The following is a 19,746-nucleotide window of genomic DNA, read 5'->3' on the forward strand; positions in this document are numbered from 1 at the left end:
TGAATACGTCATGTTCTTAGCTATACTAACCAAATTCCAAGTGCTTAGTAGCTCGTATGCTAGTAGCTAATCCTGGACAGCAACAGGCATAGCATATTTCCATCATAACAGACTGTTCTATTAGACAGCTCAGGAGGTTCACAGTAACAAGCAGAAAATCCATTGTACTTTTATGCTTGAGACATCGTCCTTTGACCAGTGTGATTTCATGACATATGATTATATTTCCTTCTCTGAGAGTCCCACAGTTTGGTTTTGCAGTGAATAATATTTATATAATGTGTTAAGATTTTAAATTTTTAGAATCAATAAAGAGACACATACAGAAGGTTCAATTTAAACTTCAGAATAAAACAAAAATATCTGAAACCTTAACTGCATAAAAATGATACAGGCCAAGCACAGTGGCTTATGCCTGTACTCCCAGCATTTTGGGAGGCTGAGGCAGGAGAATAACTTGAGGCCAGGAATCCAAGACCAGCTTGAGCAAGAGCAAGACACTTATCTCTACAAAAAAAAAATAGAAAAATTAGCTGGGCGGAATAGCACATGCCTGGCTGTACTCCCATCTAGTAAGAAGGCTAAGGCAGGAGGATCACTTGGGCTGAGGAATTTGAGGATGCTGTGAGTTATGATGATGCCACTGCACTCTAGCCTGGGCAACAGAGCAAGGTACTGTCTCATAAATATGTGTGTGCATGTGTGTGTGTATGTATGTTTTATATGTGTGTGTGTGTGTGTGTGTGTAAAAGAACCTCTATAGTTGATCACCTCCCTACTTTGACCACCTCCTTAAGCTGACCTAATTTTCATAGACTGAACATACACCACAGGTACATATCAGTACACGGTAGGCCTAGTTCCTTATGTTAACCACCTCTGTGTGTTGCCCATGGGTGGTCAGGGTCAACATACAGAGATTCTACTGTAGTTAACAAAAATCAAGAGGTGAGAGAAGGGATGCAGAGCAAAAGCAAGAATGAAATGGCCCCTTCATCTTTTATAACAGAGTCGTGGATGAAGAATTTGAGGTTTACTATTTAACTTTAGTAAAATGGACAGATAGTAATAGAAAAGTAGCTATTAAAGCTAAAGTTAACAAAATAGCAGAAACTGCCAGAGGGGTGGGGAGGTAGAAGAAATGCTATATGACCATGCTTATTTCATAGCAAAGGGGTCCACAGATACAATCTAAAGATAATATATCAAAATGGAAATATAATTGTATTATATAAAGTTATAAGAGTAAATGCCAGAAGACCTATTGGACAGCACATGCTGGAAGTAGAGAAGTGTTTTAATAACCATTTCAGATAATTAGGGATATTTTTCTTTGATAATACACCAAAACTCAGTAAGTGAAAGTTTCTTAAGAGTCAGTGACAATGTTGAATTCGAAATGACATCAATGACTTTTTGTACTCTGTTATATTACATTTGTGTATCTTGGACTTAAAATAGATTTTTTTACTCATGCATAATTTTGTGACATTCATTGGTCATGCAGATCTTCAAAATGTTGACATATCTCATCGTATTAATATAATATCATCAAAAGAGTCTTGAAGTTTAGGGGAAGCTGTCAGCTCATAGTGAACAGATACAAATTTTCTAAAATACCTAAGTTTGAATAATCATAGTTTATTGTCAGTCATGCTTTCACATAAAAATATGGTTTCATGGGCGATGCCTGTTTCTCAGTGGGTAGGGTGCCAGCCCCATATACCGAGGGTGGTGAGTTTGAACTTGGCCCTGGGCAAACTGCAACAACAACAACAAGAAATAGCTGGGCGTTGTGGCAGGTGCCTATATTCCCAGCTACTCAGGAGGCTGAGGCAAGAGAATTGCCTAAGCCCAGGAGTTGGAGGTTGCTGTGAGCTGTGACGCTACAGCACTCCACCGAGGGCCATAAAGTGAAACTCTGTCTCTAAAAAACAAAAAAATATGGTTTCATGAAAAAAGTGCTAATTGAGCTCAAAACTGAATCACATGAGTACTTTCCTTGGAGACAACTTTTGTACTTCACCAAATACTTCTTGTTTCATCACACAAAGTACAGTAGAGCCTCTGTAAGTTGACTACCCAAAGGACTGCAACATACAGAGGTGATCCACAGAAGGAGCTGGGCCTACTGTATACTAATACATACGTGTGATACATGTCTGTTCTGTGAAAACTAGGTCCAACTAAGGAGGTGTTCGGTGTAGTGAGGTGGTCAGCTGCAGGGGTTCTACTCAAATCTTCTCTGTTAAAAAGATATGTATCGAAGGGTCAAGATTTAATAAAATTAATAAATGTTACTACTTTATAAGGATATTCTTAAGTAAAATTGGCTTTTATGTCATTGTACTGTGAGTACACGGCAATGAAGAACACAATGACCACGTACGGTTTGGTGCCACTGCCTTGATTGTGCTGAGGGCTGACAGCCTTATCCACCATTACTTTTGCATGATCATTGCAAATGTGAACACAATTAAAAATGCAAATACTGTCTTATTACAATGAAAACAGTTTTGATCTGCAGACTCCTTAAAAGGGTCTCAGGGATCCCAGGAAGTTCCATGCTTTGAGAACCATTGCACAAGTATACAACCTCTACCCCCCACTTGCACTTTTAAATTATTATTAAAGTGTTGGTTGTTTAAAATATTTTAAAGGTTTTGGGGCAGCGCCTGTGGCTCAGTGAGCAGGGCGCCGGCCCCATATACCGAGGGTGGCAGGTTCAAACCCAGCCCCAGCCAAACTGCAACCAAAAAATAGCCGGGCGTTGTGGCGGGCGCCTGTAGTCCCAGCTACTCGGGAGGCTGAGGCAAGAGAATCGCTTAAACCCAGGAGTTGGAGGTTGCTGTGAGCTGTGTGATGCCACGGCACTCTACCGAGGGCGGTACAGTGAGACTCTGTCTCTAAAAAAAAAAAAAAATATTTTAAAGGTTTTTTTTGTCTTTTATTTTTTTAACATGTTGAGTTCCCACGTTAAACTGAGAGTGCAAACTTGTAGAACTGAGTTATTGTTGTCTCTCGTGGGTCAGTTTAATTTCTTAAAACGCTGTAGCTGTTCCTCCTCTACACAGAGCCCCGTGAGGTGAGGAATTGTGGGGAAAGGGGAGAAACAGAGGGAATATCCGTTCAAAGTTCACGATTGCACAAACCTTTTTGTGTTGTGAAAGCATAGTTTTCAAAAAGTTAAAAATGTAACTCCTATGCAAATATAAAATGAACACATGTCATAGATTTTGTTCAAGTCCTTAATTAATAAGGGAGCCATATATTATGACTTGTTTAAATGAGATTTCAAGGGACAGAGATTTATGGAGTCAGAGGAATGCTGAAATGAATTTCCTAATAGAATCAAAACTGCTTAATGTCCTATAAAGCAATGAACCTAACTTTGGGGGGCTGTCTTTTCTATGAGATACAATCATTTGCCTTGTCATTGGATGGGACTTAATTTGCACGTTCTCAGACAAAAATCATGTGCATTATTACCAGTTTCTACCAGTTAACCTCTCCCCTTGCAGGGCTGTAAAAATAATAAATAATAACAATAATAGAATAAATAATAATACAATAATAAATATAACAATAATAATGTTAATAAACAATAATAAAATGGGAAGTCAAACAAAGGTACGCATCCCTAGAAAATCAGATAATCCCCATGGGTTATGGGTGGGCCTGCTGGATAATACCAGCTAAAAGGTGTACTAAAAGGACACCCAGCCATGCCTTTTGCTTGTTTCTAAATTGGGTATACCTTTTTTTTTTTTTTCTTTCAGTTTTGGGCCGGGCCAGGGCTGGGACGGGGTTTGAACCCGCCACCTCTGGTATATGGGGTCGGTACCCTACTCCTTGAGCCACAGGTGCCGCCCAATTGGGGATACCCTTTAAAACAGCATTATTTAATATTCAGAAGCAAAAGACTAGGAAGAGAATTAGTTAGGAAATCATGGACTCCCATGCCAACCAGCAGATTCAATGCTAATCTAGCTGCTTGGCAGATACATTCCCAGAAAAGCCTCCCTTGTTCTAGGTAGGCAGTAATTACATCCAAGTGGAGTTTCAACGTTGGGATCACTCATAGGTCCAGGCAGAGGAAAGGAGATACAGTATGTATCCCAAGGGATAGCAAGAAGGATAAACATAAATCAAGGTTTCACAGCAAACAAAAACAAAGCAGAGGGGTCTCTGCAGGTAGACCTAGCATCATAGGAAAGAGTGAACACTTCTTTGAAGAGTATAAGCAGTTATAACATCAGTAATATCATCCAAAGTTACCTCTCCTCAGTTGCCTGGTTACTGTTTATTTTGTATACATGGAATATGAAATGATGTGATAAAAGCAGTTGTGTAAACACTTCTCCTCGGGAGCCTTACGTATCCTGTGTAATATTTCTTTATAGGACACTTTCTTTTTTGCATGTATTATTATATGTTGTCAACAGACAGAATTACATTAGATGTGGTTATAGATCTAGAATAGATTTGGCTTTTATTCAGGATTCATGGGTTGGGACAGCCTCCATTTTACACAATAGAGTGAGAGTCCCCACTGCACAATAGCAGAGCAGTGGGTTTGTGAGGTGGACAGAGAAGCAGAGCAATGGGCAAAAAACTGGTTGGTTAACACTAGGCTACTTCACGTTACTTTTTTGTAAAGATTAAGGTGGAGGTGACTTCCTCACTGTTAGACTGGATCCAAAGCTGAGTGACTTTTCTACAGACGTGAGGGGGGCACAGGAGGACCCCTTGCACAGGCACAGTCACTGTGGCGGCTGCAGAGCCGCTTTTCTCCTCAGCTGTTTCCCATGTCAGTGTGACACTCCACCCCTACCCTAGTATGCATGCCCTTGTGGGGATATAGTGATTGCTTTGGGCCCAGCAGGATAATGCGGGGTAATCTTCTTATCTCAGGATTCTGGCTTAATCATATCTGGATAGACCTTCTTGCCGAGGAGATAACATATTCATAGGTTCTAGAGATAAGGTTGGGACATCTGTGGGGGACGGTTATTCTTCCTTCTGCCCACCACACGCTCCTTTTCCCTATTTCATAGAGTTGTTTTGAGAACTAAATAAGTGAATGTTTATGAAGAGCCTGCAGTGGTTGCTGACACAGAGTAGATGTGCAAGAAATGTCCCCTCCTCCCCCAGCACACCTGCAGAATTACTTAGGGTAGAATTATTTAGGTTATTTGATGGGTTTTTATTATTTAAAAAAGATCAGATGTTTTGGTATATTAAGTTTTTAGGTCTCTAGTAAAATGTCATGATCTTAAGAAAAAATCATAAAAAGAATGCAAAAATATACATTTGATACATTATTTGAAGATTAAAGTTCCTAATCCAAGGTATTTTTTTCCAGGTTGATCTATGTCTTAGTTCATTTGTGTTGCTATACCTGAGACTGGGTAATTTATAAAGAACGGCAACTTATTTCCTCCCAATTCTGGAGGCTGGGAAGTTCAGTTTCAGGTTGTTGGTATCTGGTGAGGGCCTCCTTGTGAAGTTATCCCATAGCAGAAGGCGAGAGGGCAAGACTTCCTTTTATAACAAACCCACTCCTAAGATAATGACATTGATTTATTCATGAAGCAGAGCCCCCATGACCTGATCACATTTTAAAGGTTCCACCTCTGAACATTATTGCATTGGTAATTAAGTTTCTAGCACATGAACTTGGGGGACTCACATTCAAACCATAACAAATCTTTTTTTATTGGATAGCTATATATATATTTTTTTCTTTTTTTTTTGGCCAGGGCTGCTGGGTTTGAACCTGCCACCTCCAGCATATGGGGCCGGCGCCTTAATATTTACACCTTGGTTTAAAAAATATATATATCAGCATTTTCTTTCTATGGTTTGTAGAAAAATATAAACTTTTGAAATTAACTCTAGAAAGTTAATCAACTTTAGAAAGACTATACCTAAAATAGTTTGTAAAGCATATTAGACGAAAAATAACTCAGGTGTTAGTACTTTTCCTCTAACACATTGTCGTACCTTTTTATTTTTATTTATTTTATTTATTATTTTTTGTGTGTGTGGGTGTGGTTTTTGGCTGGGGCTGGGTTTGAACCCACCACCTCCGGCATATGGGGCCAGCACCCTACCCCTTTGAGCCACAGGCGCTGCCCCGTACCTTTTTATTTTTTAATAAAACGTGGTCTTAACCCTTAAATTCAGTTCTGCAAAAGCCGTGTAAGTGAGCATTTAGGGAAAGTATTTGAGCAGAGCATTACTAAACATAGCTGTTTAAGTCTTTTGTTTTTAAGAAGCAGTGTCCACCACCAAATGTTCAGTTCCATTGTAAAAGTAGTCTGCTCTTGTTCTCACAAAACAAAAATATTTTCAGCTGTAAATACGAACAGAAAGACCTCTATTTGGCAGAACATTGATTTCACCTCTCTGGTTTAAAAACAAGAGTTTTATTCTGTGACTATAGTTAGAGAAAATGATGCCGTCTTATGCTTGGACATTCTAGGGACTGTGGAGAGTCACCTAATTTACGAGTTTTTGTCTTCAACTATCTCCATGATTTCAGGGACAGCTGGCAACGGCCCTAATTCACCCATATAAGTTAGGTTTGCGGTGTGGCCTCGGCTTCAGGAAGCATTCTAAAAGAATTATACAGAGACAAGCAGGCACCTTTTTCACGGTGCCACCTTGTGGCTTTGGAATGTGATGACAGTAACAACTAAATTGTAGCCTTGACACCCTCACCCCCATCCCTATGCCCATCATTCCTGGACTCAGTCCAAATGTAGGCCTCTGCTGGATGGAATGAAGCAGGATGGATTTTGAGAGCTAGATCGTTTATCTTTTTAAGAGACAAGTCTCACTATGTTGCCCAGGCTGGCCTTGAACTCCTGGGATCAAGTGATCATCCTGCCTCAGCCTCCTGAGTAGCTGGGCCTACCAGGTGCCTGTCATCTTGCCTGGCTGAGAGCTAGATCCTTTAATAAGATCTATGTGGCATTCCTTAGTTTAAGTGTGTTTTTGTCAAGAAGGAGGCTAATAGACCTTGGAAAATCAATACCCTAAGATATGTATACTTTCCCAGACTTCTGGAACCTGAGGCTGCCTGATAGTATAGTTTGGTAGTAAAAAATAAATAAATAAATGGATAAAAATGCTGAGGTTGAGGAGAAAGAAGAGAGGAGGAAAACGATGGAGAGTAGCCAAAGGCTTGAGGAAAGATGTGCTGGCCAGGAAATAAAAAGCATGCCAGAGGGAGATGTAGAAGGGACTGGCACCCCAAAACCATGATGAAGGTGGATGTGATCTAGAACGGACTGGCACCCAAAAAACATGCTGAAGGTGGATGTGATCTAGAAGGGACTGGTACCAAAAAAAACATGCTGAAGGTGGATGAGATCTAGAAGGGACTGGTACCCCCAAAACATGCTGAAGGTGGATGTGATCTAGAAGGAACTGGTACCCAAAAAACATGCTGAAGGTGGATGTGATCTAGAAGGGACTGGTACCCAAAAAACATGCTGAAGGTGGATGTGATCTAGAAGGGACTGGTACCCCCAAAACATGCTGAAGGTGGATGTGATCTAGAAGGGACTGGCACCCCAAAAAACATGCTGAAGGTGGATGAGATCTAGAAGGGAAACTGGTACCCAAAAAACATGATGAAGGTGGATGAGATCTAGAAGGGACTGGTACCCCCCAAACATGCCAAAAATGGATGAGATCTAGAAGGGACTGGCACTGTAAAGCAGGGAGGGTCCGAGGAAAGAGAAGGAGTGGTGACAGTGAGATGAGAGACAGGAGGGTTCGAAACAGGAGGCCAGGCCAGGGCAGCAGTCACCACAGAGGCTGTGTCACAGAGAGGAGAGCGCATAAACTCGAGTCAGGAGGATACTGCCCAGGTAGCCTCCAACAGAGCCTGTAGTCTTCCACACTTCTAAGAGCTAATGGCAAAGAAGGGTAGAGGAAGGGGACAAAAATGTTGGGGCCCTCACCTTCACTGCAAATTTGACCCTTTTTGAACTAGACTTCACGTTTGTAATGGTGTTATTGTGTGCAAATCTGAAATGCTTTCTAAAAGCAAATCACTTAACCCAAAAATATGAATCCTGGTGTTTAACCCTAGATTAAGTGGGGGAATTTCTCTAATTTCAGTACAGCATCCTGTGACGTTGCCAGATAACTGTAGTGAGGGGAGCCGTGGGTGAAACCTACTCAGCACTCAGTGTGTTTGCAGGTGTGTTAATGATTTCATTATTGGTTTAAAGTCAGGCTGGGTGCAATGGCTCATGCCTGTGATGCCAGTACTTGGAATGCTGAGGTGGGTAGATTGCCTGAGCTCAGGAGATTGAGACCAGCCTAAGCAAGAGCGAGACCCCTTCTCTAAAAAAATAGCTGGGCGTTGTAGCAGGCACCTGTAGTCCCAGCTACTTGGGAGGCTGAGGCAAGAGGATCACTTGAGCCCAAGAGTTTGAGGTTGCCATGAGTTATACCACCATGGCACATTACCAAGGGTGACGGAGTGAGACCCTCTCTCAAAAAAAAAAAAAAATTGGTTTAAAGTCAATTTCAAAATACAGATATAGACTATATTTTACAAAAAGGCTGATTAACTACTAAGGAGTGTGAATTTGGCTTCCGTAGGTGATAGACAACAAAATGTCAAGCAGGGAAATGAATAGAATCAGTGAAGTTGTCCAGAAATCATATGCTATTCAGCAAGACTGTGCTTGCTTAAAAGTCAGGGCTTTCATCAAAGCAAAGGTTCAAAATATGAAAACCCAATATTGCTAGAAAAGGGAAGCTGTTGATAGAGACAGTTGTGGCAGAGTGGAGACCCAAGGAACGGGATGTGGGAAGCAACTCCAGGGTTCCAGGGGCTGTCTGCTGCGGCACTCCCTAGACCCTGGGCCCTGGATTTTGACCACCAGGGCTTAACCATTTGTGGGAAGTCTGAACCTAAATCTGCACCTCCAAGGCTGAGGTGGATTGTGGCCTGGGACGAAACGAATGTGGTTTCTCCCAGCTGATGTGTCTTTGATTTGAGACACTATTTCCTTTGGTGTTTTTTCCCTTCCCCCTAAAGCTTTCACTGGGGAAAAAATTGTTTTTATGTTTTGCTTTTATTTGTTTTCACTCAACACCCTAGTTTTATTATGATGTGTTGTTATACCTGAGAATCGAAATCTCCAATGACCATACGAGATAGCCAGAAACCAATTCAAATCAATGAGGGCGTTTATTCAGGCTCGAGCCAGGGCTGCCGGCGTTCCCAGAAGCAACTGGGGCCGAGAGCCCTGTGCTCGTTGCCCGCAGGGGTTTTTATGCAGTGGTTATGGGGTGAGGGGTGTGGGAAATAAAGCGTGGCCTTTGAGTTGGTTATCTCTTATGCTGACACTAGAATTTAAGGCTGATAGGGTCCCGCCAATCTCAACGGTGGGGGTGGGGGAGTTCTGACGCACTCCGGGAGATAGGGAAGCATCCTGGGAGATAGGGACGCATCCCTGGAGATAGGGAGGGGTGTGGTTTACTAAGAAACAAAACAAAGGATTTTCAGGTTGCTTTTAAAATGGAGAACAAAAGCCTGAAATGATGAAAAGCCCAAAATGGCATCACTGGGTCCTTCAGTGTAAATCTCTTGGGAACACATCTTCCTCATTGCATTTTGTAACTTAGAGCCTGAGCTGCATAGGAAACGTTGAGAAGAAAATCAAGTCCTATCTGTTATTGCAATCTGGGTGCTGAGTGTTTGCTTCTCCCACATCTTTTGAGGTTGGCAGGAGGCAGAGGTGGAGGAATATAGGGGTTTTTTCCTCCCTTTTACAAAAGTTTTATATAAGCTTTAGTTGTGCATGGGTTGTTTTTTGGGGGAAGGGGTGCCTCTTGAATGAGCTGTCAAAATGACTAGACAATATTTAGCCCTTTCTTTTTACCTGCTATTTTAAGTGGTGCCCTTTCAGAGAACCCTTTCACACTATTGGAAAGAATGTAAATTAATACAGGCTTTATGGAAAACAGTATGGGAGATTCGTCAAAAAACTAAAATTGCTATATACTTATGGTTATATACCCCAAGGAATATAAATTAGTATGTCAGAGGGCTGTCTGCACTCCCATGTTCATGGTAGCATTATTCATAATAGGCCAGTTACAGAATGAACTTAAGTGTTCATTAATGGATGAATGGACGCAGAAAATGTGGTATAGTACATATACACAATGGAATACCATTCAGCTTCAAAAAAGGACAAAATTCTGTTATTAAGGACAACATAGATGAAACTACTAATGGAAGACATTATGCTACATGAAATAAGCCAGGCATAGAAAGACAAATATTACGTGATTTCACTTGTATATGGAATATTTAAAAAGTTATATTAATTTGTCTTTCCAAGCAAGGCATAGAAAGACAAATATTATGTGATTTCCCTTATAAATGGAATATTTAAAAAAGTTGTATTTAATTCATACAAGGAGAGAGTAGAATTATGTTTACTAGAGGCTGGGGCTTAGGGGAGAGGAGGAATGGGGCAGATCGTCAAAGGGTTCAAAGTTTTAGCTAGACAGGAGGAGTAAGTTTTGAGATCTTATTGCATAGCAAGGTGAATATAGTCAATAATAATGTATTATATATTTAAAAATAACTAAAAGAGTAAATATATCACAACAAGAAATGTTAAGTGAGGTGATGGTTATGTTCATTAGCTTGATTTAATCATTCCATGTTGGAAATACACGTTGAAACATCACATCGTACTTCATAAGTGTATACAATTATGATTTGTCAATTAGAATTTATATTAATTTTTTTAAAAAAATAATTAATGGTATTCTTCCCCAGTCCCCCTAATATAGGCAGTAATAATAGATAAGTAAATCACCTTTGATTTATTAACCTGGTCTGATATTTTCTTTTTTTTTTTTTTATTGCTGGGGATTTATTGAGTTTACAATAAGCCAGGTTACACTGATCGCATTTGTTAGGTAAAGTCCCTCTTGCAATCCTGTCTTGCCCCCAGAAGGTGTGGCACAGCCAAGGTCCCACCCCTTTCTCTCTTTCCTTCTCTCTGCTTTTCCTCCCCCCCCCCCCAAGATATTTTATTTCTATATCTTTATGAGCTCAAGGTTTCAGGGAACCTTCTTTTACAGAGGAAAAAATTATTCATCTTTTCCACCCTGACTCTGGACTTAACAAGCGTAAATTTTTCAATGGATGTACTACTTTTAGTTGTAAAATCACAACTCACAGAGGCTGACACCTCTCCCCCACCCCTGCTTTTTAGGTAATTTTTAGACATGTCTCTGGATCAGCAGAATCCCAGCAGGAAATAGAGAGGACATCCTAAATGAGTCATTGAAACAAACGTAGTGAAGGGACTATATGTACAGAGTTCGGGGAAACTCAGAAAAGATGGTGGAGCACTTGGCGCTGGCAGCAGAAGGAAGCCTTTGCTCCCCCGGGCTGAAGGGACAATCTTGGGAGCAGTTACTGGAGCTGTAACGGCAGATGAGGGCTTCCCAACAGGGGTCGTGGCCTTCAGTAGAGGCATGGTGCCACTGCCAGATCATAGCCTGGCCAGGAGGAAGCCAGGGTGCCTCTCATGGGTCAAATGCAGTCAGAAGTGAGTGTCCAAGGTAATGCAGGCTACAAAGGTCAACTTCCTTGGGGGCATAGAACAGGGTGCAAAGAGGGTCTAGGGGGCAAATGGACAAATGTTAGCATACTCTCTTATTAGAATCACATTAAAATTTTGGGTGGGCTCGGCACCTGTGACTCAAGCGGCTAAGGCGCCAGCCACATACACCTGAGCTGGCGGGTTCGAATCCAGCCTGGGCCTGCCAAACAACAATGACAGCTGCGACCAAAATAAAATAAAATAAAATAGCTGAGTGTTGTGGCAGGTACCTGTAATCCCAGCTACTTGGGAGGCAGAGGCAGGAGAATTGCTTGAGCCCAAGAGTTGGAGGTTGTGAGCTGTGATGCCATGGCACTCTACCCAGGGCAACAGCTTGAGGCTTTGTCTCAAAAAAAAAAAAAAAAATGGCAGGTGGTGCCTGTGGCTCAGTGGGTAGGGCACCGGCCCCCTATACCGAGGTTGGAAGGTTCAAACCCAGCCCCAGCCAAGCTGCAACAAAAAAATAGCCGGGCATTCTGGCAGGTGCCTGTAGTCCCAGCTACTCTGGAGGTTGAGGCAAGAGAATCGCCTAAGCCCAGGAGTTGGAGGTTGCTGTGAGCTGTGACGCCACCGCACTCTACCGAGGGCAATAAAGTGAGACTCTTTAAAAAAAAAAATTTTTTTTTTTTTTTAAACCAAGCCATACTTGGTGGCTCACACCTGTAATCCCAGCACTTTGGGAGGAGGCTAAGGCAGGAGGAACATTTGAGGCCAAGAGTTTAAGACCAGGCTGGGCAAGATAGTAAGACTATGTCTACAAAATAATTTTTAAAATTAGCTAGGGGGTGGTTCCCGCCTTACCCTCAGCCTGCCGTGCCCTGACCCCACCATGCCCTGGCCTCCTACTGGGGGCATGCCACCCTCAGCTTGGTCTCTACCCCCTGGACCTGCAGCCCAGAGCTCCAGGGTGGGGCTTCCCTGGCCAGTGGCAGCACGATGGGCTGCAGGAACTCCACTGCCACCAATCTGGGTGGAGACGGGGGCCCTACAGGATCAGGTGAAGATGCAGCAGAAGAATCAATAACTGAAGACGACAAGAGGAGAAATTTTGGAGGAGTATATGTTGGCCTGCCCGCTGAAGCTGTCAATAGGGTGTCCAATCAAACAAAGATGGTATGAAAACATTAGAAGAAAATACCATCACAACTCAATAATCAAGGGACCAAAGCTTTCGAATCAATTTGGAAGGAATGTAGTCCCATGGGACAATGTGTCATGTGCACAATTTCCTCGGAAATTCTCAACAGTTGCCCTTCCCTCTCCTGCCCCTCAAAATTAAGTGTATACTTAAAGGCATGGGTAGATGTTGAATGCTGCAGTCATAGAAGGGAATTGGGTAGACAGTACACTGGGTATGGAACTTTCTGTGGTCCACCTGCGAACGACCAGTTAGCAAACTGTCATGGAGACTTGTCACCCAGCCTGGGCTGCTGTGCTCTGGTGCAGCATTTTAACCCCTGGCCATTCAAGACTGTTCCTGCAGGTCATGTCTTTTCATTGATATTTTTTTGATAGTTTTTAAATAACAAAATCCTTATTGTATTTATAAATTAAGATAATAAGGCATTATAAACGAATTACCTAAAACAATATATTTGTTATCTTTCACTATTTCTACTTCATATTAAATTTTAGCTGTAAATTTGGTAAATTGATTCATACTACTATCTCTTTCCCTTTTTTATCATTTGGTGTTCACATTTTATTTAAATGTAAGAGTTTCCTTTAGCAGGAACAATGTATTTCATTGCAATGTTTAAAAATAAACTATTTAAATTTGCATGCCATGTGCACATTTTGATTAAATTTGTATTTCATTTAGTCAGATGCTTATGTAACTACAAATGCTTCCTAGCCACTGAGTCCCTCAGTCTACCTCTGCATAATCATGCCATTTCAAGTTATTTCTAAACTGTTTTCAAGGACTTGAGATTGATGGTTAGTGAGATATCTGGGAAGTTCTTTTTTTGATAATGATATGTGTACCCACTTAGTACTGTAGTGTAAATCACTCAATTTACCAATGTATTTCAACAATTAAAACATTTTTATCCCTCTTAAAAAAAAAATTAGCCAGGCATGATGATGCACACTTGTAACCTGAATTACTCTAGAGGCTGAGGCAGGAAGATCACTTGAGCCTAGGAATTTGAAGCTGCAGTGAGCTATGATGGTGCCACTGCTCTTCAGCCCAGGGAACAGAGTGAGACCCCCCATCTCTTAAAAAGGAAAAAAGAAATAGAAAACAACGTGTATTGAGTCGGGCTATTTTAACGCCCCAACACATCTGTCTGTACTTGTTGCCTTCTTTGTACCAAGTAGTACCTGAATGTCATAAAAGGGTAAATGTCAATGGCACGACTATTTGTTTTAAATGAAGATAGAAACTAAATAGAACTCTTGGAAGAGAATTTTCATAATGATTAAGGCAGCGGGTTCTGTCAGCCAGATGAATCTGTGGAGAGAGAGTTCAGAATAGTAGTTACCTTTGGCGGGCAGGGGCGGCATTGGTAAAAGGCGCAGTGGTTTTCAGAGATGCTAGGAATATTCTACATCTCGGTATGAGTGACAGTTATGTGAGTATGTACCTATGTAAAAATTCATCAAGTTGTAACATTTAATATTTTTTCAAGTTACTTTAATTTAAACAGAAGTTTACATAGAAGTTTTTAAAAATTGCAAAAAATAACCCCCCAAAACAAAAAAACATCAAAACTTGATTTCTAGAGACCTGAGTTCTTATCCTGTTCTGTCTATGTCACTTACTGTGTGACCTTAGGTAAGTTATTTGGGTTTGTTTGTTTGTTTTTGTTTTTGTTTTTAGAACACCCAAGTTAGTGTTCCCAAGACATGTTAGGAAACCTCTGACACATTCTAATACTTATTGATAAGACATTATTCCATAACAAAACTGTTTGATTTAGGCTCAGCACCTGTAGCTCAAGCGGCTAAGGCGCCAGCCATATACACCAGAACTGGCGGTTCGAATCCAGCCCGGCCTGCCAAACAACAATGACAACTACAACCAAAAAATAGCCGGGCATTTTGGCAGGCACCTATAATCCCAACTACTTGGGAGGCTGAGGCAAGAGAATTGCTTAAGCCCAGGAGTTGGAGGTTGCTGTGAGCTGTGATGTCACGGCACTCTACCTAGGGTTACAGCTTAAGGCTCTGTCTCAAAAAAACCTGTTCCATGTGACATGAGGTGTGTGCTATAAAGACACAGAGTTCGAGCTTTCTCTTCTGGGTCTTCCCAGCATCTGTGTCATCTCTCACTCACTGCTCACCAGTGTCTCTATCCATGGCCTCATTAACAGAAGCCATTGGTCACAAAAAGGAGGATTCCACGATTCCATCTTGAATATACTGTCAGCTCACCTGATAGGCCCCAAAAGATAGCAGAGTTTACTGGGGAGGGACGTGTGCTTGCTCGTCTATCCTCAGGCAATGCCAGGCTTAAGTAAGTTATTTGATTTCTCTGTTCCTCAAACTACTTTTCTGCAGTATGGGGATAATAAATATACTTACCACAAAAGATATTGTGAGGAAAAATACTTTTTATGAAAGTTACTTATCTTGTGCAATGTAAACAATACATTTATGAAAATTATTAAGCTATAATAAAAAATTTGATAAAAAATTATTAAGCTAGAATAACAACAACAAAATGTTGTGAGGATTAGAAGAGTCAACCTAGTTTCCCCTGAAATGATTCCCATCTGCTAAATTTTAGGTAGGCACCATCTTTTCTTTTTTTCTTTTGTTTGTTAAAATTTTCTATCCTGCGAGTTTATCTTTTCATATAAGAAGATACCGAAGTTAAGTTAGACACACACTTAGAGCCTTCCTTCCTAAGCCTGTTCTAATAAGGTGAAACCACATGGCCATTCGTGTGTCCCTTTTACAGCTTGCTGGTAGTTTCTTTGCCGAGCAATACTCCAAGGAGATGCCCGCAAGTCTCAGAGCAGAGCTGTTGCATTTGTGAACCCTCTCACATGTAAGAAACCTCTAAATGGTCCTATTAAAGGTATTCACCACGTTGTATCATTTTTTTCATGAATTATAACAGGCCTTGGTTAACTGGGACCCAGTGGATCAAACAGTGCTGGCCAATGAGCAGGTAGATGAACATGGCTGTTCATGGCGTTCTGGAGCAAAGGTGGAACAGAAGTACCTCAAACAGTGGTTTATTAGGACAACTGCTTATGCAAAGGTGAGTGTCAGCCCAGTGGCGCCCCAATAATACCTTACGTGTTAGCAGGCAACAGCAAGGTCTTCTGGGTATTGGAGAACCTCAGTGTTGGGGGTAAGCTCTAGGAAGGGCTCTCAGAGGTACACAGGCAGGAAGCAGATGAGCCTCATCATCAGTCTAGGTGGCAATGGGTTTGTGTCTCCAGCTGTAAGTCAAGAATGCCACCTGGAGGCCTTTGCAGGCCATTGTTTGCTGACCTTTCGATTCACTGCCACAGAGGTCAAAAAACACCCATATTTATAGCAGCAACAAGGCTTTAAGGAAAAAGAGAAAACTGTCTTCATCTAATAAGACCTCCAGAAAGACAAAAGGAACTTCTGTGGGATCCAGAGCAGATTATCTAAAAGGAATGCAGAGATGGCTGGTCTCCATGCGGGAAGGCCAGTGTAAAAAGCTAAGTGAGTAACCAAAGCTCTGTAAACTGGTCCTTGGGCCTTAGTTCCTCATGAATAAAATGAAGGGGTTGGACCAAGTGGTCTTTAAGGTGACTTTTACCTCTTTCCGTGTTCAGGGATTAAAGGGCAAAGCCAGTCATTAAAATTAGGGACTTGCTTATTAAATCAACAATTACCTGGGCGAAATAATCTGTTCTGTATATATTAGAAACATTCTGTGCTTCTTATCCCTTAAGCTTACCAAGTTTCAGGATACTAGAATTGAAGCATCACCCCCTGAAACTGCAGACATAAATGATTACAGCAAATTAGGGACACATCATGTGGCAATTTGATGATCTGTGTATTCTTCTGCATTCAGGAGACTGGCCATAAAAAGGGCCTAAAAAGGTGGAGGTATTATGAAAGGCTACTCTCAGTGTGCCGTGGTAGTTCTTCCCCTGTGGTAGCCAGCGTAAGAAGGATAGATGTGCCCTTCCACAGTAGCCCATGGGGTTGCTCTGTGAGCGCTAGAGTACTGGACTGAAATAGACTTTCAGTCAGATCCAATACTGTAGTTCCTACATGCAAAGAAAATACAAAGTTCTCAATAACCTCTGGTCACTACAAAACTTTGCTGAATTAGAATGCTATATAGCAACTCAGAATACCACGCCATACAGAAACATGACCTCTAGTTTTCTCAGTAAAGGATTTGTCTTAAATGAGCCTGTTTCTCATTATAATTTATTCAGACAGCAGCAGAGAATAGCATATGGATTTGAAAAAGTGCTCGTTAGAACTTGTTAACACAGTGCTCACATTGGAGATTGAATGAGAAGAACAAAGCTGAAGATGTTGCTTTCTGAACCATCCCACTGCCATCCCAGGCAGTGGGCGCCCCTCTCTGCTGACAGTTGGTGTCTACCACATTACCTGGAGGGTGTCAGATCACCTCTTGGACCTGTCAGATGGTTTTGTTCCAGGCATTGTTGGAAGGGCTACCTAATTAGCGCTTTTGTTTTGACCTCTGCCTCTAGTTGGAAATGTAATAACCTAACTGAGGGACTTGTTCTTTAAATTGTCAGCTGTGACTTTTCAGCTATTCAGTGGAAATGGTTAGTTACCATGGTGACTTGCCTGGTTCTTGCTGAACTCCTGTGCAAATTCATTGAAGAAGTTGTCTTTGAGGTTAGCACTTGATTTGTTCTGAAAATCAGGAGAAGAAGGAGAGCAAGACTCTGTGAGACCTAACAGTGAACAGTTCCTGTGCGGCTAAGAGCAGAACAGAGACACCAGGAGGGCTGTGCTGTACTGGGATTCCTTGTTGATATGGCCACAAGGTTTTCTCTGCAGTGTCTCTCATACAGGGGCTGTCTAGAAAGTATCCAGCCATTTCATTTATTTATTTAATTAATTAATTAATTTTTTTTTTTTTTTTGAGACAGTCTCAAGCTGTTGCCCTGGGTAGAGTGCCATGATGTCATGGCTCACAGCAACCTCAAACTCTTGGGTTTAAGCAATTCTCTTGCCTCAGCCTCCCAAGTAGCTGGGACCACAGGCGCCTGCCACAATGGCCAGCTATTTTTTTGTTATTGTTGTATTTTATTGTTTGTGATTGTAGTTGTCATTGTTGTTTTTAGTAGGCCCAGACCAGGTTCGAACCCACCAACCCTGGTGTATGTGGCCAGCCATAAAACAGCAATTTTAATACTGGTTTTCATATTGCATGATACTTTCTGGACAGCCCTTCCTTCATACTATTAAAAATTACTGGACTTGCAGAAAAATAGGAAATTGTGACCCATAATCAAGAAAAAAAGCATTCCAATAGAAGTGGACTCTGATGTCTCTGATGTGACCCAGTGTTGAAATTAATTGACAATGCCAAATGCATCCATTATGTAAATGGTGTGGAACTTAAAGGAAAAAATGGCCGTAATGAGTGAATAGATGGGGAATCCCAGGAGAGAGGGGAAACTTTTGTTTTACATGAACTAACTGAAAATCTAAAACAGAAAAAGTCCAAAATCTGAAATTAAAAGTCCACTGTTTGGGGTACAGAAGAATATGTGAGGGTTAAATAAACCATAAAGCTGGTAGAGAGTTTCCCTCCACACACACACTCATGTAGGGAACAGCATGTGTGGTGGCCGTAAAGCAGAAATGTGTATGATTGATTTGAGAAACTGAAAGAATGACACTATAATTTAAGCTGAAAGAGCAAAGTGGAAAGACTCAGGATACGGCTAGAGAAGTAGTTAGGGACAAGATTTGACAAGGCCGTTTAGATCCTAAGGAACCTGGACTTTACCATAAGAACACAAGGAAACCATGACATTTCTAAGGAAGGGGATGACATGGTCAGATTGGCATTTTTTTTTTTTTTTGTAGAGACAGAGTCTCACTTTATGGCCCTCGGTAGAGTGCTGTGGCGTCACACGGCTCACAGCAACCTCCAACTCCTGGGCTTACGCGATTCTCTTGCCTCAGCCTCCCGAGCACCTGGGACTACAGGCGCCCACCACAACGCCCGGCTATTTTTTTGTTGCAGTTTGGCCGGGGCTGGGCTTGAACCCGCCACCCTCGGCATATGGGGCCAGCACCCTACTCACTGAGCCACAGGCACCGCCCCAGATTGGCATTTTTATGTGTGTAAGGTCATTGCAGAAGGCCAAGTGTGGATACAGAGAGACCACTTAGAAGGTTATTGTGATGGTCCAGGCATGCAAAATTTGGGCTTAGGTAGGAATAGTAGAGAGAAGTGAGTGGATTAGAAAAATATTCAGGTGGCAAAATTCATAGAGCTTGGTGATATATTGGATGAGAGTGTGTAGAAGACGGTGGCATCAAGGAAGACCCTGGCTAGAACAGTAAGTGGATGGCTAAACCACTTACAGGGAAATAGGGAGTCACTGTAAGTTTGAGCTGGCCAGGAGACATTTTGAATAGATGTAAAAATAATAGGTGCTTAGAAAAGTAGGTCCAGGGCAGCGCTTGTGGCTCAGTGAGTAGGGCGCCGGCCCCATATGCCGAGGGTGGTGGGTTCAAACCCAGCCCCGGCCAGACTGCAACAAATTAAATAGCCGGGTGTTGTGGCGGGCTCCTGTAGTCCCTGCTGTTCAGGAGGCTGAGGCAAGAGAATCGCATAAGCCCAAGAGTTAGAGGTTGCTGTGAGCCGTGTGACACCACCACACTCTACCCGAGGGTGGTACAGTGAGACTCTGTCTCTACAAAAAAAAAAAAAAAAAAAGTAGGTCCAAAACTTCACAGAAGATCAAGTGAGATGAGATAGGACATCTGCTTTAAAACCTGGTATGGCAAAAATAGTCTTGAATTTGAATTAGTGAAGAGGTTTTTCTACAAAGCTATGGGTGAGATATTGAATCAGTTAATAATGATTTTAGCTACAAGCAACTGGAAACCCAAGTTATGGCGGCTTAAACCAATGGGAAGTTAC

At 41.7% G+C, this 19,746-nt stretch overlaps 1 protein-coding gene and 1 non-coding gene across 3 annotated transcripts in view; one reads left to right on the forward strand and one right to left on the reverse strand.

The window, feature by feature from the left end:
* Positions 1-19,746, forward strand: part of LARS2 (leucyl-tRNA synthetase 2, mitochondrial) — a 155,502-nt gene that overhangs the window by 53,151 nt on the left and 82,605 nt on the right. For both annotated transcript variants that reach the window (XM_053598588.1, XM_053598589.1), the window contains one exon: positions 15,730-15,873. In XM_053598588.1, the coding sequence (XP_053454563.1) occupies positions 15,730-15,873 (144 nt within the window). The remainder of the gene's footprint in view (positions 1-15,729; positions 15,874-19,746) is intronic.
* On the reverse strand, positions 15,026-15,124 carry LOC128593044 (small nucleolar RNA SNORA49). Its single transcript, XR_008382224.1, has one exon. It is a non-coding gene; the product is annotated as a small nucleolar RNA SNORA49 (small nucleolar RNA).

The sequence above is a fragment of the Nycticebus coucang genome, chromosome 8 (genome assembly GCF_027406575.1).
Source record: "Nycticebus coucang isolate mNycCou1 chromosome 8, mNycCou1.pri, whole genome shotgun sequence".
In the NCBI taxonomy this organism is placed as follows: Eukaryota; Metazoa; Chordata; class Mammalia; order Primates; family Lorisidae; genus Nycticebus; species Nycticebus coucang.